General features: G+C 42.3%; 2 protein-coding genes across 3 annotated transcripts in view; both read right to left on the bottom strand.

Moving 5' to 3' along the window:
* The window catches only part of APBA2 (amyloid beta precursor protein binding family A member 2), an 81,728-nt gene extending 73,463 nt beyond the window's left edge, over nt 1–8,265 (bottom strand). For both annotated transcript variants that reach the window (XM_063169542.1, XM_063169543.1), the window contains exon 1: nt 8,164–8,265. The gene's annotated coding sequence lies outside the window, so the exon portion shown is untranslated. The remainder of the gene's footprint in view (nt 1–8,163) is intronic.
* A 5,895-nt stretch (nt 8,266–14,160) lies between these two features.
* MCEE (methylmalonyl-CoA epimerase) lies at nt 14,161–20,413 on the bottom strand. Its single transcript, XM_063169541.1, has 3 exons — nt 20,335–20,413; nt 16,328–16,668; nt 14,161–14,839 (listed from the first exon to the last, which is right to left on the bottom strand). Exons 1-3 carry the CDS (start codon nt 20,363–20,365, stop codon nt 14,687–14,689), a joined length of 525 nt encoding a protein of 174 aa, XP_063025611.1. The 5' UTR covers nt 20,366–20,413; the 3' UTR covers nt 14,161–14,686.
* Nucleotides 20,414–21,944: the final 1,531 nt, after the last annotated feature.

Here is a 21,944-nt window from a genome sequence, read left to right as displayed (position 1 = left end):
CTGCCACAAAGAGCTTAAAAATCTATAAGTCTACAGCTGAAAAATGAATAAAGCCGACCTTGGGGAGTTTGCTTAAAAATCAAACACACCCTCACTCCCACCCTCAGTGACACAGTACTAGTAAAAAAACAACCATGAAAATAATGTAATAACTGCAAAGCCATGCTGTTATAGTCTCCAGAGCAGAGAACTTTTTATCCACATGCTATTCATATTTACACAGGCAAAATATTTAATATGTTAATCTACAAAGTTAATTATTTTTATCTTTGTAGTTTAACCCAGCAAGAAGGTTAACAGTAAAATGCAACTAAACAGAAGAACCAAATTAAGATTTTCCAGTTAGGTACTCTTAAGTTATATTCTCTAGTACTTAGAGATATAATTCAGGTTTTACTAAAGGTTTGGTCTGCATGTTATTGATTACATCCAGTGTTTCACTTAGTACATTCAAACAGATGCTAGTTAATAGTAAGGAACTTATTTCTACCACAACTGCTGTAGCACTGCAAATCACAAGAAGTCCAGAATTAAAGGTATCATATTGTGCACAAATGTTTAAAATACAAACTCATAGTTTCTTCATTCCTGGAGCCTGTCTGAGAATAAGCTCAAAGCTGTGGTTCTCACACACCAGAAGCTGGAGCCTAAACTAAACCATGAAATACTGTAAGAGTCCCAACACTAAAAAATGTCAACATATCTAAGTTAAATCAATGTTGGCTCAAGAATAAGACAGGTATTCTACTGAATTGTGAAAAAAAAAAACCTTAAAAAGTAATTATAGATACATGCACAGGAAGGAAAATAACACAGTTGCAAAGGTATAGTAGTGGTGTAATATATAATTCCCTTCCATTTTCCCCCAAAATCATTATCTGTCAGTTGGTGGGTCAGTTATAATGTATATTAATTGAATAATAAATGGAGGACAAATACTAAATTAAACACATGCTGTACAGATAATTTATTATCACTGCCTATAGGTGGGGAATAGATATGGAAAAGCCTTAAGGTGGTCTCTTTCCAAGTATTGAAAACAACCAGTATCACAACAGATACCTTTTACTTGGTGAAAACTGAGACTTCCACCTACCACTGAAAAGATAGAGAAAACCCCTTAATTATTAACAAAAAAATTAAAAAAGCAAACACAAAAGCCAGTCAACCAAACCAAAAGGCAAGCAAACTAAAAAATTCCTACGAAAACAACTGAGTTAAAGGCACATTCCTGATACTACACAGGTATTTTCATGGCAACTCTTCCATCATAAAGCCATGAAAAATTCTGCCCCCAACCACCTTCATAATGCTGGAATCTGCAATACAATGCAAATCACTGTTTACTAGGGAGTGTTCCCTTCCAGTGCTCATTTTATGCCTCTAATGCAGCACTGAGCATGGAATTTCTAGTCACCAACAGAATTCCTTCCCTTTCATTCATCTAATATGCAACAGCTCTTATCTCCTGGGCCATAACATGTCAAATACTTCTACATAATTAAAGCCACACTGATTGACTGGCTAAGAATATCACAGGGATAAGTTTCTTTTTAAAGCTGCCTTATCTGTAATCAAGAGTTGTCTTCCACTAACACAAGATTTTGTGCCTAAAGGACATTTTATATATATCTACACACACATATATATAGAAATAATATTCCTTTCTCCTCCACAATACATCAATAACAAGAAAGTATCATCATACTCTGATTTCCCTCTGTTGTATTAAATTGGAGAGGACAAAAGATGGCAAGAGGCACTCAGTAAGGCAGGAAAAATGCATATTTTTTAAGTATGGTGAAACTACGGTGAATATTCCTCCTTTGATATAAACCTTTATTGCACTCCCAAACAGAATCTTTCCATATTTCATTGCTTCGTGCATATCTTAGATTTGTTGTGATGCTGGGGTTTATTTTAGAAAAGAAAATTAAAATCTGTAGAGGCCAAAAAACCATGAACAAATTGGTGATGAGGCTTATGTCTTGTCAGGTTATTTTATATTTTAATGCACTGTTAACAGTTCATTCTTTTTAAATACAAATCTAAGGGCAAATTTAAATATCAAGGCAAGCAATCTGGTAGCATGGCAACAACGTGCTATGCTGCATAGTAAGAATTTGGAACTATGCAAGCCTGCTTCTTTCCTATACTGGATCATTTTATGAGAGCAGAAATAAATTTATGTTCTTTGTAATTGCCCTGATGATTATTAGTGCCTGTAGTGATCTTTGAAACTCAAGACAGGACAGCAACCCTGTGCAGCCTGGTACCAGTGAGAATGGCCATCCTTACCAGACACAAAAGCTGCAGATTAGAAGAAGAACAAAAAAGAGGAAAAAAAGGATATGTTTAGTAACAGTGTTTAATACAAGATTTCATTCCCAGGAGAGCAATTTGGCATGGATTTGAGGAGCATAGCAGCTCTGAAGCAGTCTTGCTTCTGCATGAGGAACAGGCAATTCCATCTCCATACACTCCCCCAGATGTGTTGAAAAGGCATCTCTCAGCTTTCAGAGTATGAGTTTTGAGACCTATTTTAAGGTTTTACTAAACAAAAAAGCTGCACTGAAATAATTTTTGTGGCAGCTCGTATCAGTGATTCTTGAGAGTAACATCAATTTATTGCTACCATTTCACTCTTAGTGACTGGGGAAAAAATGAAATCCTTTGTCATTCTAGAACAGATTCTAGGCTGTGCCACCCTCATTCTCGTCAGTTAATCCAGTAAATCAATATTTTACCAAGCTGCTGGAGCAGGAAAAGGCAAAGTTAACTATCACTTCTGATCCTGAAGGACACACTGGGTGACCAGGAGTCCACCCAAGCACCTTTGTTTCTGGGTAGTGGACAAAGGCAGTAAAGATGTGGATGGCATAGTGAAATATTATTTTCTCTTTTATTCTTCACATAAAGATCAGGTACTTCACTGAACCTGAACAGTGAATGCCAAACACAGCGACCCCTTCTGGGAGGTTTTTACAATACTGCTTGGATTGGTGCTGTCTCTATGGAACTGGTGCTTGTCACCACACATTCCCATGTTACATAACATCCCTTGGCATTTTGGACTCCAGTGGTCAAATCCAGGTCTGCACCCTCACCAGAACACTCATGGTCAGTGTTACAGAGCTGTTATTTGGGTTGTGAGCTGCTTCTTGCTGGTTTTGTACATTGAAGATAGAAAGAAGTAAATGTGCCTGCCATGACCACGTTATGAGATTGTAGCTGAATCTAATCTCTGTACTCAGGTGAAAGACTTCTAAATATTTCTGTCTTACACCTAATCTTCATTAAATTAATAAATAAAATAAATCTTACACTAAATCTTCAAAGGTCAGATCCCGTGAACCCTTAACACAAAGGCAGAATACATTTTCAAGAAAAACTTGCAGGGTCTCTCTTGGAGAGTATTTCAGAAATAAAAAGGATTTCACTCCTCAGAAATGATTAAAGTTACTGTACAATTGACTTGGGAAGAGAAACTTATACAAAGGTTGTAGCTGAGAAGTGCATCTGTGAAGAGAATCTCTCAGTAAAGGGAACAAAAGCAATCTGGAAAATAATGCAAATTGATGGTATGCTTACAAATATTCCTAATATCAATGCACAAAACAAAATTCAAAACCTCCATTCAATTAATAGACTGGAAATATTCAATCTGCCTTTTAAGTAATAAACCAATATAATTTTCTATGTGGCTGAATCTTCATTATTAGGTCTGTAACTAGCAGGGCTATTTCCTGAAGGAAACTTCATCTTACTAATTCAAACCAGACAACTACCCTGAGATACTCCTCACACAGCTCCCACTGCAAGCCTGGGATCATCAGTGGATGTCTGCATTGCAGAAGTACTACTTGAAAATCCTTGTCTGGACTGCAAACCTCACATTGCTTATAACTGACATATTTTGTATACCTTTTTGCCAACTTTCCTTTCCTCTTCATTTCCTTCTATTTCAAAAGAAAATGATGCCTTCATGCATGAGTATACTCCAGAGGATGCATCTCCAGCAGCCTTTCACGTTATCTGAGGACAATGACACTTTCCCCTGCCATCCCTACCTACAGGGCTTCTAGTTCTTCCTCCTTAGCTTAGGTGGAAGCACCTATGAATCCCAGAGTTTTCCATACTGGTCTTTGCTCAGCTCTAACTTACTCCTCTTGAAGTGCAAATCACCTTACTCTGCTGCAGCATGTGAATGAAGACAGTAAGGACTGCAACAAAAAAAGGAAAGGAATGTCATGTACTCAAGTGACAGTGTATTTACCTACCAGCATCAGAAACAAACTGTTCAGTCCATATGTTTTTTACCAGTTGTGCAAGGCCTTCCTTCCAAAAAAATAGTATTGTTAGCCAAGAGAAGACCTAAGTTCAGACAAAACTGAGAATTTGAATGGGAGTTCTCTTCTTTTGGATGTCATGGCAAAGCTTAAGTGGTGCATGTTCAGCTTGTGCAGACAGCAAAAGCCTAAAGCACTACACACTTCACCAGTCACATGGTGCTGTCTTCAGCTGCTTTTCATGCAGCTCTCATGGGTCCTCAGGAAAAAATAAATCATACATGTAATACTCTTCCCAGCAGACTAAAAGCATTTGCCAGTACTTATAATGAGCATTTGACTCAGCGACTGCAAGTTTTTTGAGTGCCTAAAAACCAGCAAATTCTGATTCTGCTTTCAGTCCTTCCTCTTAGCTTGTGAAGCTCATGTGACTGCATCAGGGCTTTATTTTCTCGAGATGTAACAACTGCCATTACATCTCTTGCACAAATGTTGCGAGGCTTTAATTGCTCACAGTGGTGCCAAAAGATACCTCTCAGTAGCAGCTCTTGCTTGCAAGTAGTATGCAATTCCTTTTGTTTATTTCAAGTAAATATCTCTTCCTTGGGAGGCTTATAGTAAGGTATTAGTTTGTATTAATGTAATGTGCTATTTCACACATAATGGATGTTGATATATCATACTGATACTGTATCCCATCTTTGTTGGGATGCACAGATTAGTCCTCCAATGGAAACTCTAAATCTTTCTTTAAAAATCTGACTTCTGGAAACATGTCTGCTTCTTGTATCATGTACAGATAGGCACAAACAGGATCATAACACTTCAGGTTGTTAGGAATGTCAGAGATCTCTTGTCCAAGATTCTGCTCAAACCAGGGTCATCAGTGAGCCCTGATCAGTTTGCTGAGGGAATTATCCAGTCTGGTCTTTACAGTGACCATACAGCCTCTCTGGGCTACCTGTCTCCATGTATGATTGTCCTCGTGGGGCAAAGTATTTCTCTTGTATCCAGTCTGAACCTTTGTTTCAATTTATGCCTTTTGTCCCCCATTCTTTGGCACACGCCGCTGGGTTGAGTCTGGGGTCAGTTCCACGAGGAACTCCTCATAGGGACTGGAAGGCTCTGTTAGGGCCCCCACAGCCTCCCTTTCTGCAGGCTGAGCAAGCCCCACTCCCCACCCTCTGCTCAGAGCTCAGCCTCCAGCCCCCACTGAAATCACTTCAGTGGCCTCTGCAGAACCCCAGGTCTTTAATAACTCCTGTACTGGGGGAGCAAAACTGGACCCAGGGTTGTAAATGTCACCTACTGGGTGCTGAGCAGCAGGAAACAATCACCTCCCTTGGTGTCCTGGCTGCACTGTGCTCACACAGACCAGGGTGCTCCTGCTATCTTTGTGGCCAGGGGTTGTGGCTGGTTCATGTCCAGTTTGCTGCTCACCAGCACCTCTGGGCCTTTTTGGCAGGGCTGCTCCTCTGCCTCTACCAGTGCTTAAAGCATGAAATAATTGCCTTGTTTATTTAAACACAGGGAAATTGATTTAAAAAGTCTGCAGAAGCATCTGAACCCTGATGTGTTCAAATGCTACAACCAAGATTTTTTCTGAAACAAACCTGAATCCTCCATGTCTCTCTGTGAGCTGGTATCTTGGAACAGGTCACTTTCTCCAATTTATCCACCCTCAGCACAGGAATATTAACTGAAAGATGTTTAAACTATGGTATTTTCACAAATTATTTCTTAGCAAATGTTCTTATCAGAACAGCTGGAGAGATGGTAAAATTATGCTTCTTGAAGTGGTTTCTCGTGTTCACAGCCTTAAGCAAAGGTCACTTTTTAAAGACCTAGCTTGTTTAAATTCATGTCCAGTCCCCAACCTGAACCAGCATTAATCAAGTAACTACACAAAACATGCTTTTAAAGATTCCTTCTTAGAACTGTCATACTTTGACCAAAAGAGCTGAGCCTTTATGGCCTTTGCAAGAACACTTTTCCTTTACTATCAGAGGATCAAGAGGGAGCAATAACGTAGCTGCTGCTGCATTTTTAAAAATAGCTTCAGATATTTCCAAGTGCAGATAGGGGCTAAACTATCAGAGAATTTAGAAACTCTGACAGTCGGGGTTTATAAGGACAGTTCTGCAGCATGAAATCCTATGAGCTCCAAACGGACTCACAAGTACAGTGGCTTTCACTTCAGCAGTTTAGCTCTTGCAGAACAATATATGAAATAAAGGCTCTTTCATCTTGTCTGTCCTATGGATGATAGAATGATAAATTGCATCTTATGCTTGACATAAATGTCAATCTTTTGCTTCTCAAACACATGACCTGCACATACTGTATTTTATCTTAAGTGGCAATAAGGACTTAAACTAGAATTCCTCCCCTTTAAAACTATGTTATATTTGAAACACTGTGGCTTACACAGAACCACAAAAAACTATGACACTAATTGTTTCTCTTTTTCAGTTCTACTTATTAATTAATGAGGGATTCTTGGGTAGCAGGCATAATAGATAAATACCTTTTCTGCAAACAGATTTCCCAGCCCCTCCTGGGAGATTATAGGGTGGCCTTGGCCAGGTAATGTAACTGAAAACACTACTTGCATTTTTCAAACTGGTCACAGCAATTTCAGACTTTTCTTAAACATCACTGCAATGCACATTATCCCTGTACTATACACATTGTATGATCTCTTGTCTTTATCTAAATTTCTTTTCTTGTATCTCCTCACTACCATGCAACAACCACCAAAACAACACTGAGGATGCAAAGTACATAAATCTGAAAGCACAGATTCCCAGTTGAGGCAAAATAAGGCAGTCTTTGACTTTCCAAGATGCAGCTCTAAATGCAGTATTCCCTTCCTTTCCCCCACCCCCATCCCTTTTGTTATGGCAATACAAGGCACCACACACACACATTCAAAAAACTGTTCAATAAGAGGCAAACAGATCATGCTATAATATCTCGTGCTGTTTATCCCACCAAAAATCAGGTATTCTTAACTGAGCACCCTTCTCCCTCCAGATCTCATGATGAAGGGAACGGGCAAAGAGCAGATCAAAGGCTCTGATCCCTTTGCTAGAGTGGAGACATGAAATCAGAACCAAATACAAACTCCGAGCGGTATTGCATTACAGGAGGGCTCCTCTCGCTTTTCTTTTCACTCTTATTAAGACAAACGGACTTAAGCCTCCCGCCCTCCCAGCAGACGCTGGCATGATGCGGATGCTGCACGGCCGGTGCCCGCGTTACTGGAGCCGCCGTCCCGGCACGGCGGGGCTCAGGCGGCCGAGCTGGGCTCGGGGTCGCCCCGTCCCGGGGGAGCCGCAGCCCAGCCCCGGGGGAGCCGAGCGGAGCCGCAGCCCGGCCGGGGATCGCCGCCGGTTCTCCCTCGCCTGCCGGGGGGCGGTGGCGGCGCCTCCCGGGCACAGCGGGGACGAGCGGGAGTGCGGCAGCCCCCGGTGCCGGAGCCCCGCGCCGCCGATCGCGGCAGCGCCGGCCGCTCCGCCATGCCGCAGGGGCTCCCTTCACCCCGGCTCCCCGACCGCTCGCGGGCAGCTCGTTGCCAGGGGATGGGGATGGGATGGGATGGGAATGATGAGGATGAGGATGAAGATGAGGATGGGATGAGGCGGGGGTGGCCGCTCGCGGGGAGAGCAGCCCCCAGCCCCGATTCGAGGGGAGCATCGGCCGTGCTGCCGGGGGCCGGGGGCTCCCCGCTCCCCTGAGGGGACCCGCGGGATGCTGCCGCCCCACCCCCGACGGAGCCGCCGGTGCCCGCGACGCCCCGGCCGGCGGCCGGTATGTCCGTCGGTCGGTCAGTCGGTCGGTCAGCCCCCCGCCCCGCTCCCCCGGTCCTTACCGCGGTGCAGCGGCGGGGCCGGTCCCGAGCAGCGGGGCAGCCGCAGCCGCAGCCGCTCTTTTGTGTGGCTGCCGAGCGCCGCACACCGCGGCGGGCCCGCCCGGGAACCTGCCTGCGCCAGCGCCCGGGAACCTGCATGGCGCATAGCGCCCGCGCCGCCTCACGGCCCCGGCGGCAGCGAGCGGGGGGCGGCCCCGGGCCCCGCAGCCCCGGGGCCTCGGCGGGACGCACTGACCTGTCCGCCATCCACCGCCAGACCGGGGCCGGGCGCCGGGCCAGCTCCGCGAGTGCCGCACTCCTCAGTGGCGTCCAGCCACAGGACGAGGGGCAATGGCCATAAACTGAGCACAAGTTTCACCTCAGCGTGAGGGAGAACTTCTTCACACTGAGGGTGGCTCGGCGCTGGAAGAGCTGCCCAGAGAGGGTGGGGCGTGTCCCTCTCTGCAGACACTCCGAGGCCAGCTGGACGCGTTCCGTGCCACCTCCCCAGGTGCCCGTGCCTCCCAGCAGCTCTGGCTCAGCGCTTGTGTCCGGACACTGAGGGCCCTGAGGGGGGCAGGCCGCGGGCCCGGCCCCGCTCCCCTGCCAGCTGCCCTGCCACAGCGAGGTTCCCTGGCTGCCCCATCCCGCGGCGGCACTGCCCGAGGCCGCTCCGTGTCCCCAGGCAGCCGCTCTGCCGCTGGGCTGGAGCTGAGGGTGTTTTCTGGGAGTCTCCACAGCATCTCTCTGCGAATAACATTCCTGTATGCCATGTCATCCTGCTAGGTGATCACCTCACCTTTCCCTGCTGCTTGAGGTGCTCCAGTGCAACAAAAACCCAAACAGCAAAAGTTTGAACATTATAGCAGGGGACAGCAGTGGACTCAGTCTCGTTCCATCATACGACGAGATTTATGAGAACAAATGATTTTTGTGCCCTTGTGCAAATAATACATAGATCCACCCCTAAAGTTTAATAAAGTAGGATTCAATGTGTATTATTTAAAAGCTCACTGAAGAGAGTTTCTCCAAGAACATTTCTTATGGTGGATGATAAACACAGTTGGTTCCTCAGGCCTTTTATTAGATCTAGATCTTTTAAGGGCAGCTAGATGATAGTGACTATTTTGTAAATAAAGAAATGCATATCTTAGAGAAATTCTGACCGGCTTTGCTAATAATTCTGCAAATTTGAGACAGTAGCTAATCAGCCAGATATCAGTGTTTACTGTAATAGCTATGTGCTCAGCATGGTGTGTGTTCATTTTGCCCTGGTGTTAGCATCAAGGCACATCCCATGTACAATCACAGGTCCTTCATGGAAACACCATTTTGTAGAGGGAGGGTTTTAGTTTTTAGTTTAGTCGTTAAGATTTTTTTTTAAGACTCTCCATTTGCTGCTGAGAGGCTATTTTCTGGCATGGTTTTCTATGGTGACTTTTCCCATCTGTCCCTTTCAACATCCCAATTACTTGACAGATTTTGGTTTCCATTTGAAGATACTAAAAACTCAAAACATTACCCAAACTGTAATGCATGTATGTTTTACACAGAACTGCAGTGTATCTGCAGATATAATCTGTAGACAGGTTGTTTAAACATTTGGCAAATGATCTTTTAATTAGTATTATTAATTCTCAAAATTGTTAACTTGATGAAACAGCCTCATATACATAATAAAGTCTCACTTTATCAAAATACCAAAAGTAGTATTTCCAGCCCAAAAGGGCAGGTGTTTTTTTAATGAAGTTACTGCAGCTGCAAGTATTGTACCACAACTGACCTCTCAAAGACTTCAGAGGTCCCAAAGGGAGTGGGATATAATTTTTAACTTTTTTCAATTTAAGTTTCTAACAAACATTCTCCCTCCACGTCATTTTGGAGACAGTGACTCAGACAGATGGTTATTATGGAAAATTACATAGCAAAATGGAAGGTAAAAATAGGGTGCATGATACCAGTCCATGAATATATCTCTCTTACTCTTCAATTTCTGGAAATAATCATTTCCATAAAAGCCAGCCATGGGTGCAGAGCTGGATATTCCCCCTATTTAATGCAAATTGTGCATCACCACATATGCTTTCAGGGTACCTGCAGTTACAAATTAGTTCAGATCTTAAAATCGTATTTTGAACCTGTCTTTATTACTGAAAAAAATGCAATGTTAAAAATAAGTAAAAATTTTCATTCAAGATGTACTTCATAGAAGATTTTAGTACGTATTTACTATTTTTTGCGTTAGCAGTAAGAGTTGAAAGGCCAGTTTAGGTTAGACCTAGAAGTCATTAAATACTTCAAAATGTATCATTACGTTAAAATGTATCAGAGAACTCCCTCACTTGTGAATCTGTGCTATGAATTTTGCAGTTAGCAATGCTTTTTGACAATATACAAGATAGTGTAAATGAACATTAAAATTGACAGTTGACATAATTTTATAGATATTTAAAGATTATACAAGACATAAACATCCTTCCTTCACAATAAGATAAATATTTATTTCATAATTTGTTCAAAGTGCTTTGAAAATGCTTGTCCAAGGGGACAGATTTTGCATTCCTAAGTAGTTGAGCTCTTCCATTGTGAAATGTCAGTCCTAGGTTGATTAATTTATACATTGCTGTTAGTTTCCATTTTCATAGTAATTAACTAGTTGAACTTGGTGATCTTATTCTGTTTGACAGCCTCAATTTGGCCAACATGGCAACTGCTTTGGTAAAAGAACTGATATTGAAACAATTAATTCTGAGTTCTTCTCTTAGTTAAGGGTTCCTATGTGCAACTAACTCATGTCACAGCACTACAGGAAGAATTCCTTCTAAGGACAGACTCAAATGAAGTGCCAGGGATATCATAGTCCAGACACTCCTAGGGTAAGTACCTCAACCAGATAATGTAAACATCTCCATGTTCATGGCCTTTCTATGAGAATTCAGCTTGACATGGTAATAATGAAACCAACAGAATTCAGAACGAAGTTCAGGTGCGTTAATAGCAGAAGCAGCACGACAGGAAGGGACTTTTTGCAGAATTGCAAAGCTGTAAGGTTAGCTTTCTTTTAAAAAGCATGCTGTTAGTTATTTTCTCAGCTTTTTAAGTTTGCTTCTAGTTTTGTCTCATCATAAGGAATGGGATTCATTCTGCAGCCTGTTCACCTCCTCCCACCTAGGAGTGACTTGAGGGCTGCAGAGAGGAAGTAAAAAAAGATACTTTGCATCATTTAATTATGAGCTCTTTAGCTGCCTGAGTAATGTTGATGGAGTCCAGAAAAATGTGTCTTGTCTGCCTTAGGCAGCATAAAATGGGAACATGCTTCAGCTCAGAGGAGGAAAAAGGCACATGGAGAGATTGGAACAGGGAATTCGCACTTGACAAATGGCACAAGTGTGAGAAAATTTACTGGCAAAATACTAACACTCCATCTTCTGAGAAGCTTGACATTATCAGAGAAGAAGGTTTTGCTGTTTTAAAAAATCCACCAGACAAAAAACAAAAAAGAAGAGCCTAATTCCCTTCCAAGATAATCAGGCTCCAGTTACGTGAATCATTGTTGTTCAGGGGGGTATTGTTAAATGTCCCTCCACTGAAAGCAGCAAATCACAGTTCTCTCATTCCCCAGTTTCCATCCCTGAATTTCCACTGTTTTCCTGGGTGTTACTCCCCTCTTATAATCATGGCAGTGACAAAGAGAAAGGCCCATGTATGTAAACCTTGTACCAACCTCTTGGTAAGTCAGAACAACCACTTGTGAAGACTGCCTGCCTTAAGGTGAGGGACTACACAGTTGATAGGGGCTGATTCTGCTCCCACTGAAGTCTAAGGGAGTTAAGTTTATGGACAGGAAGCTTCTCTCAGTTGTAGCTGTCTTCAGCTCCCTTGGATATTCTCTAAGTCTGTAGCTCCAGAAAGGGAAATCCTCCTGTCCTGTAGCACACGCCCAGACAAGTAAGGAGGTCTGATCCCATCCAATTTTAAGAGCTTTTAAGAATATGATCCACTTTTGTGTACTGACTAATTTGCACACCTAAACTCTCTTTTGCAGGGCTGGGGCTGTGTGTGTGCTGACATTTTCTTGACTTCCACCTTAGGAGTAGTCAGTAAAAAGGTATGAACTGTGAGATAGGAGCACAATTTAGATACAGGAACAAAATACATCAGCTGACTTAGAGCTGGGCCACCCCATGTCAGTCAGTCAGGAAAATTGCTGGTTACTAGCTAACAAGTAATACAACTAGCTAACAAGTAATACAAGCCTCTTTCTGGCAATAAGATATGGAGCACAATCATCAGGTGGAGCAAGTGTTTACTTAAAAATGTCTGTTCTCTAGCACTGCCTTATAGGTGCACAGTTTGTGGTCATTGGGAGTGGGGCTGCAGCTCATCCCCAATGGGTTCAGCTGTGAGCAGCAGGGGAGCAGCACTGAGAGCAATGAGCCAGGGAGTGCCCAGGGGCACTGACCAAGGGAACAGAGGGCACACAGGTGCAGTGCATCAACAGGAGGGGATAAAAGGCTGGGCTGAAGAACAAGAGGAGCAGATGTTTGCAGCCTTCTGCAGTGGTGGGGTGTTGCTCTGTATGGGCAGAGGCCTGAAGCCTTCTGATGAGGTGAGGTGTTACTGTGTACGGGTGAGTGCTTGAAGCCTGCTGAAATTGTATGGGGATGCTCTGTGTATTGTGGCTGTCTCAACTGTGACACTACCTCAAGCTACTTACTCTGTTGATAGATATCCTACACAGAAGTCCATTTCCTTCAGATAGGACAAAGAAATGGAGAATGAACCACGGGAGGACTGTTTCTGTTGCACCAAACTAAGGGTATTTGGTTTAAAGGGTTCTGTTCAATTATCTTAACCAGTGAGGCTTCTAGTATTGGCATTCTTATGCTGGCTCTGCAAAAAAAGGTACCTCCTTGTCTTTGACAGAAAGAAAAGACAAAAGCAGCTTTGCTCATAGAATCTCTCCTAGAATGGCTGAATCATATTTTAGGAATATTAAATCTTTCCGCATTTCCATCGTAAGTGTTAGGTTTTCTAAATTTAAGCAGTTTAGAATTTAGATCACAAACTGCCCTCTAAACAGGGATTTGATGAAATGTAGGAACCATGTGGAATGCTGTGTTTTTCTTAAAATATGACAGAAGGAGTATTTATTTTAAGTACAAAACTATCTTGTTAAAAATATCATTGCTTTGTAGAGATTTTTTTGAGAAGTAAAATTCATGAGGAAGTGGCAATGTCTTTAAAAACATGTTTAAATTTCAGGTCAACATTATATTTGTATTTTGTTGCTGCAAGCATGACATATGTTGCAAATAATTCCATTAAGTAAAAATTGCACACTAAAATCATCTTCATATTAAGCTGAAGGTTCTTACTGCATATGCAGAGATGTAGGAAAATTTAAAATTCAGATTGTAGTTAAGCTAGGAAAGTATGACTTTTTAAGGCTTGAGAAGACTAAAGAAATAGTAAGTCTTCTATTTCTACAGCTGAAATGTCAAAACAAACCTATAAAAGAAAGCATCAGGAAAAGACTGCTTGGGTAATATACAGCAATAAGGTGAAGTCTGTTCATAAATAAGTTAACAAAACTGCCTGCAGCCTGTGACATCAGCATACTGGTGTGGTCTTTAATGCTAACAACTGTACAGAAGCAAGACTTACGTGGTGTGTGTTTGCCACTGATTTTGTAATTGGTTCTGCACAGGAAAACCTTATTTGTAAAGTAAGCAAAAAGGTTTATTGCTGCTTGTTCGTGTCTCTTCAAGATGTCCTTCTCTGAGAAAGCTTGGGGGGAAAAAAATGTAAACAGCCCTAAAAATGAAAAAACTAAAATGGCACAACTGCATTACAGTATGAAGTATATGTCAGGTAAATAGTTTTCAGGTTCTCTTGTTGCATTGCCTGCATATCCATAAAGTTCATAAAACAATTAAATGATGATTTATGCATGGTAACTTCCTTGGCAGTAATTGTTATGCCAAGAAAAACTTATTTACTGATTGCAGACATCCATACAGTAATATATGGGTTTTTTATTGCATGAACCAATCAATCAGTGTGAAGCACAGATGTTGAATGGTGAAAAGAGGAAAGCACAATATTTGTTTTCCTTTATTTCTAAAGAAAATGTCTAAGCTATGTTGTTGTCACTGGGAAGTGGGTCTCTGCTCTGAAATGTAGAGCAAAATAATGCAGCTTGACCTAGAAACTGTACAGTTTCTGTGGCTACAGAGGTTAAATCTTGCTGCAAACAGGCAACAAAAGATAAATTACTGTGGTACATTTGTAACTCAGCTCGTGTATTTGTGTTCAGAATCACAGAGAATCCAAGAAATGCCAAACATTAATTCTGAAAATTAAATCAGCAACAAGAGCAAAGACAGACCCTAAATGTGTAGCACTGTTTCAGTACTCAAAAGCTGCACTTCATCCATGGGCACTTCAATAACTTGTAAAGACTGAATACCACATCAATATTCCCAGCACCAGCTCAGGAGCTTCACAACTCTTCTATTGCTTTATTTATGAATATTGTAGCTCAAGCTTGCTCAAGTTCCACAAGGACTCCATGGCAATCTTTAGGGTGAAGAAAAATCACAGGTTTGCCATGTGCACCTATTTTTGGCTCTTCACTCAATATTCGAATCTTTTTTTTCTTCAGTTCTGTCATAGCTGCTTTTATGTCATCAACCTTTTAAAAAAGATACAGTTCACACAAATTAACATTTTGCACTGTATTATGCAGACTTTATATTCAGGAGCAATAACAATTCCTTACTGAAATGTTATTTCGAAGTTCTAATGTAATTCTGCAAATAAGTTATAAACCATTTAAAAACATCTAGTAATAAAAATACTGCAGGAGTTTGCATTTGTTGTTTGAGGATTTTATAAAATACCATTTAAAATGGACTGTGCAATATTTAAGAAATTAATAAACTGAAATAGCTGATGCACAAAGACCGTTGTTTTTCTTTTTGTTGTTACTTTATAAGGCATCCATAAATAATCTAAATTCTGCATTACTTTCTACTCTCAATAAGTAAAGAAAAATACCTCCCTTTATAAGGGATGACAGAGCACTAACTCATTAAATGATGAAAAGGGGAGGGCAGCAGGCAGAAGGTAAAAGTCCCTTTTAGATTTATGTATTCTCCTTCTGAGTAGGTTAAGGTTCATTAATTTTCCTAAGGAAAAAAGCTTGGAATAATCAAAAATATATCAGATGTGGTATTTGTACTGAACTTTACTATAATAACAGCCATTAATACCATATTTCAGTACAGTTTCCTACAGAAATATGTAATTAACAAAAATATGCCTGCACTATATGCTGTGATCTGAAGTTCTGGTGTCATGTCATCTAATGAAATTCTGATTCTCCTAAACTTAAATGCATTCATGTTTTGAAATAATAATATTAGCACTCAGTTTAGAAAATTCAATAGTCAATAAGGACCCAGAATTAAAATAATATCACTGCTGTTTTTCAAGGCTGAAATGTCTGGATATAATTTGGTGAATAAACTCTTCTGCCAATGTTATGGTAGGGACGAAGGAAATTCTTAGCTTTAATTCAGAGGAACAGACATCACCTAATTCCTACCCATTTGCACCAGTTTTGTTTGTGAATATCCCAAACTCACTACAGTTCTTCCTACACAGAGCTACCAGTCTGCAAAACAAAAAGGAATGACTGTCAAATTATCTCCACTAGAAAGGCCACGTGTGCCATGGCCATGGTCCCCTCCAGGTTCTTCCCCTGAGCACAAAAGCCAGAGCAGCTGCTGCTCCTGTGCTGCAGAGGTGGCCTGAGGAGGAGCAGGGCCTGGGCTCAGCTGGAGTGAATTCCTGCTTCCCCGAGGATGAGTGACAGTAAACAGAGCAAAGCCTTTGGGTGCACCCATGTCTGAGTTCCAGGCTTGGATTGCTCTCTTACTCTGCTGTGTCCAGCACGGTTTTCACTGCAGCTACTAAATTGTAGCTGCTCAGGAATAAGTTAATTTCCTCTTAAAATATTTACCTTTTTTGAAACACGTTGACTATCAAAACATCTCCCTAAACTTTCCTTTGTATAAGAGAGAAGAAATATGACAGCCTTATATGTTAGTTCAAACCTATTAAAACATGCATACTTGAATGTATCTATCTTATTACAAGAAATATGATGTTAAAATACCTCAATGCAGATATGATGCATTCCTCCAGTCTTGTTTTTTTGCAGGAAGCTTGCAATGGGACTTTTCTCTCCTAAAGGATGTAGAAGTTCCAGCTTGGTATTTCCCAGCTCCACAAAAACAGTGTAGACACCATGTTCAGGAAGAGCAACAGTCTCACTCACCTGGGCTCCTAACACATCTTTATACAGGGACTGAGCTTTCTCCAAATCAGGCACTGCAATTGCCACGTGATTGAGTCGGCCCAGTTTCCACAAACAGCTTGGGATGTTTTGTGAGAAGGACTTTGATGATGATAGAGTTTGTACTGTGGGAGCACAAGTCTGCAATCTGCTAAGAAGCCCTGAAAAAAAAGTGAAGAGCACTGACACGATGCTTTTGAGAAAGTCTCAGTGCCTGCTCTTTCCCCTGTGAAGGCCTGCAGAGCTGCCAAGGCATTGGCACACCCTTGTGCAATGCTCAGAGCAGACTGGGAGCAAGGAAACAGCCACTCTCTCTTCAGACTAAGTAAATATTCAGAAGTATTGAGAGAATAATAAATAAAAACTCAAAGCAGACTCAAACTTGGTGTAAATTCTTACATATGCCTGTTGAAAAGAGGAAGACAGGACCAATTGTAAAGGCCAACTGTATAATGTGTTTAAAAGTGACTTTTGATATTTTCAGAGCTCCTTATGAAACGGAGAAAGAAATATGGATATGCCTATACATCTCAAAATTACAGCAAACAAACAAAAGGATCACAAAAAAGAAAGATACAAAAATGAGGGTATTTACTATTAATTACCTTAAAATTAATCTGTCAGTATTAGAATCTAGAGGGGTTGGGGTGGGGAGAAATTGCGATAGCATCAGTTGTTTCTAGAATCAAAATTAGAACTAGATTAAAGGACATATTCATTAAAACTACATTTTACTTCCATGCCAGTTTGCTTTAGGCCAAGTCAGAGTTCCCAATGCCTTAAGGCCAAGCTAGAGGCATCTTAGGCCTTTGGGAGTCTTTGAGGCATTCTTTGCTTTAAAGTCACAAATGTGCTACTTTGCTGAGAGATTCTGCCAATGAAGCACTGAGATTGTGGAAGCTTTGCAGCACACTGAGGATGGATAGCCTGGCTGGGCTCTTGGTACTCTGTAAGGTCAGTAAGAGCTGTAATTAATTAAATCAGCTTTGTTTCTCAGTATGGAACTGAGAACTACCATTCCACAGGAATTCCACATTCTACCAGTTAATTTTTCTTCAAAAACTGATGAATCCTTAAACCTAAGTCTTTCTGAGCATGGTGCTGTGTTGGAGGAAGAAATGTTTGCATGTATTGACACTTAAATTTACAACATGCAATGTGCCTATTAGCAAGGACTCAGTGTCACAAAAGTAAGTCTATTCACAATCTTTTGATGATACTAAATCAAGGTCCTACATTAAGTAATTCCAGAAACTTGTACAGTGCTGCAAGTAACTGCCCTGCAGTATTTCTTGCCAGGCTTTCACACATTCCATCCTGTCATCTCCTTCATCACAGCCAGAAGTTCTGGACAATTCTTTCACTTGGTACCTTTAGGATATCACACTGGTACAGGACAGCAACTGCTTTTCAACTTTTACATGTTAGAAAATCCCTTAGAAATTTCCACAGGGAAAAGAAATGTTTGTTTTTCAAATGTCTGTGCAGAAACTGTTTTGTAGAAACACTTGCCATGTTAATGCAGCTGAATCAGGGTGAACCAAGTAATTCCAGGAGGGAGCAGTACTGTGCAATGCCTAAAATGCACGAGGTACAAACAGGCAGGAGCAAGGTGGCATGATTAAAGGCATGGCTAATTAACTAGTGCAAGGTTTGACAGTTAACCAGAGTAAATAAATGTGTTACAAACAGTAACAACCCCCACAATATCTGCTATGCAGTCTTTCCTGCCCACCTAAGCTTCTACTGAAGCAGCTCCATTTTACTGTAATTTCTTAAGGCATGATTCAATTCTTGCTGAAGCAAGAGAGATTTTTCCACTTGGAGGAAGGCAGTATTCTCTAAATAAGAAAAATCCTTTGAAAGAGAAGAACTCCTTTCTATATAATTTATTATGTTTTCCAGAGCCATTTACTGTTTTATTTTTTTTTTCCAAATATTAACAGACTGCAGTTCAATAGAAATACTACTAATGCAGATTTTTTTTCCAAGCAGTCTTTACTAATGGAAAGGTAAGGATTTTCCCATTCTATTCCCAAGAATCTGTAATTCTTGCTGCACTTCACACAGGGCATATAACCACACAGTTATTGTAATTTAATTTGTATTTTTTCTATTTCAAGTAAATTGACAAAGACACAGCCTCTTTATACTCAGCTATTTGTGAAACACTAGCAAAATAGTAGAAAATGCTCTTTCTTATGGGTTCTGCCCCAGAAATATTTGATTTCTTGTGCTGTTTCCTGGGAAGACTGAAAAAGTGAAGTATATTCCTAGGATTCTTGTAAAGTCAAAGATACTTATATGCTCACTCATATCAGCATTTATTCTATAAATTCTTGTGAATTTATCCTAGCTCTAGTCAGATGCATACAGAGTACAAATTTTAAATCCATTATTGAATTGACTGAGATTAAACAAAAACCATTTGTGTTTTTCTTGCATTATCTAGATTAGTAACTATATAGATTACTTAAAATTCTCATCTTCTTCAAACCCAATAATCAAAAAATGCCTTGCGGTGAAAAATAAAGCTTTTCAGGATCTCAGTGATTGAAATCCTATCACTTCCATGTTTCTAGGAAAGAAACACGTGTATTTATATATCACATATATACATCACAAAACTAGTTCTACAGTATATAACCTTCTTCAGCTTCATTTGAAGACTATTTTAAAATTTATTTATTTGGGGGTCATTCTGTTGATCATTGATCTACTTGTAGTATACATATCAGAGTTTAAATATACAGTTGTAACCAAGGGTTATGTTCTTTAACCAAGCAGATTATGAAGTATCACGTCTGAAGTACCCCACAAACTGAGATCCTCACCCTTCAAATGTTTATTCATAGGCTTGTTTGTTGCTTCTGATGTGGAGCAGTGTTCATTGACTTAATCAAGGAAAATAAGGAATCAAACATCAGCCAAATTCAACTGAACTCAGTCATGTTCTCCATGGGAAAGTTTTACAACAGTGGGTTGCAGTTAGAACCTTGTCACTGAGCACTGCTTTATTGTCACTCTTTTCAAGGGGAGATGAACTCCCAAAGCATGGAGAGGATGCTGTTACCATAGGGAATCTGGCACGCAGGGGCTGTGTGTTCACTCTCTGGACCAAATGGAGAAAGGGCATAGTGTGGTCATTCTTAAATTCCAGCAATCTCAAGGTGGTGTGAGTATCTTGTGAACTCTGGAAGCCAACTGGGCTCACAGTGCTGCTCTGCTCTGTGTCGGACAGGGCTTTTGGGAGTCAGATGGGCTCCACAGTTCAAGGAAACTGAGTCTCTGTGCTGTGGCTCTTGTTCCCTCCTTCGAAGTGCAGTATGACTATACAATGGTGTTTTTATTCCCAGCATCCTACTGATCAATCACTGACAGCATTGAGCCTCTCATTCACTTTTCTCCTGGTCTGTGGCTACCAAGTAAAATGGTGTGGTTTAGGTATTGTGACTTTAACCTACCTTACCAGAATGAGCAGTACAGGTTATTACCATAAACAGGAAATTATTTTGAATTTGACCTCCAAACCACACCTCAAAAAAGACAAGCTTCTCCTTGCAGCTTAAGTTTGGCGTTTGCTCTGTAAGTTTACCGTAATGAGAGCTTACTGTTAGTGTGCCCGTCAGTTGGATCGGGAGAACTTGTTTTGATTTACAGAAGCGGCAGTTTCGTTCGGCCTGCGAGGCTCTCACGGGGAGCTCGGCCAGGCCGGAGCAGGCACCGAGGCCCGCGGCCGCCCCTTGCCGGCCCCGCCGCCGCCCGCGCTCCCGCCGCCCTTCCCTCCGCCCTGCTCGCCGCCGCCCCGCGTTACCGCCCCGCGTTACCGGCCGCTCCGCGCCGCAGCACCGCCGCCATCTCACCGCCCTCCCCGGCACCCCTCGGTGCGGGCCCGGCGCCAGCGCGGCGAGCCGGCAGCGGCGTGTCACCGTGAGGGGCCGTGCCCGGCAGCGCAGCGCGCCATTGGAGCGGCAGCGGCGGCCGCGCCCTCCCCGGGGCCTGGGCCTCGAAGGGGCCGTGCCCTCCGCAAGGGCCGGGCCACATCCAGACTTTCCTTTAACACCTCCAGGAACACTAACTCCACCGCCTCTCTAGGCAGCTCATTGCTGTATCTAATCACCCTTTCTGAGAAGAAATTTCTTCTGATGTCCAACCTGTCGCCTGGTGCAGCTTGAGCCCATGTCCTCCTGTCCTGTCACTAGGACAAGTTACAGCAGGAGGGTGTAACGCCTGGCTACACCTGTTACACCTGGTGTAGGGAGTCCTGGAGGGCAGTAAGGTCACCCCAAGCCTCCTTTTCTCCAGGCTGAGACCCCCAGCTCCCTCATCCGACTCGAGCCCCAGTTACTTTTCCAGTTCTGTTGCTGTTCTCTGGACTTGCTCCAGCACCTCAATGTCCTTCCTGAACTGAGGGTCCCAGAACTGGGCCCAGAGCTCAAGGGTAGCCTTAGCAGTGTGGAGTGCAGGGGAATAATCACTTCCCTGGCTGGCTGGCCACACTATTCCTCATAGAGGCCAGGATGCCATGAAGCATTGTGCCAGGAGACTGAGGACAGTGAGCAGGCTGTCTGCTGGTGCTGAGCTCTTGCTGTGTCAGGCATTGCACTCTGCGAGTTGCTGCGATACAGCCTAAGTAGATAAACAACTTGTGCCGCTTCAAATCTAATTTTGTGTGATTAGTTAAAAGTGAAAATCAAAATGAGTGGTCAAAATGGGTATTTGAAAGTTCCAATATATGGCACATTCGATTTCTAGCCCAGGTTGTGTGTCAGGTGTGTTTCTGATGTTCAGAGAATTTCAGGTGCAAGTCACAGTCACAGCTCTGCTGGCTGGGCCCTGCTCCACACCATGTTTTTTGGAGTGTGCAAAGTGACAGTGAGGGGACACAGAGGTGGAATTGCAGGGCATTCTTTTATCTGCACTGAAAAGACTTAATTTGTTGGTAGGAAGGAAACATGAAAGCAGCAGAGACAGGAGCAGTACAGAAGTTAAAAGGTTAGCCACAGTTTTGGATCAAGCTGTAGAAGGGCTGTGTGGGTGGCTGAAAACACAAGGGTCTAAGGGTGTAGGGCATGACTTTATAAAATAAACTTTAAGGAAAGCACATGATGTAAGAGGGGAGTTGAAAAGCATTGGGCAGGGCTGTGTAGATGGTGAAGAAGGATGTGAGTGTCTTGTTACCCTGAACTTGTAGACACCTGGTGAGATCAGGTGTTTTGCCCACAGAATCAGCTGGCGATGTGCAGTTCCAAAATAGCCCTTGTATCTAGGTCAGAGATTCAAAACTGCGAAGTAAGATGACTGTTGCTCCACTATATTTAGAGCAGGTTTGCCAGTGCGGATGCACATCCCAGTCTACAGCGACACCGCGCCCTTCCCAGGGCGGGAAGCAGCACCCATCGGGCATGACGGCTATACCCTGCTGGGGGTTCTGGGA

This window comes from Melospiza melodia, chromosome 15 (assembly GCF_035770615.1).
Source record: "Melospiza melodia melodia isolate bMelMel2 chromosome 15, bMelMel2.pri, whole genome shotgun sequence".
NCBI lineage: Eukaryota > Metazoa > Chordata > Aves > Passeriformes > Passerellidae > Melospiza > Melospiza melodia.
This window is presented reverse-complemented; position numbering and strand designations above follow the sequence as displayed.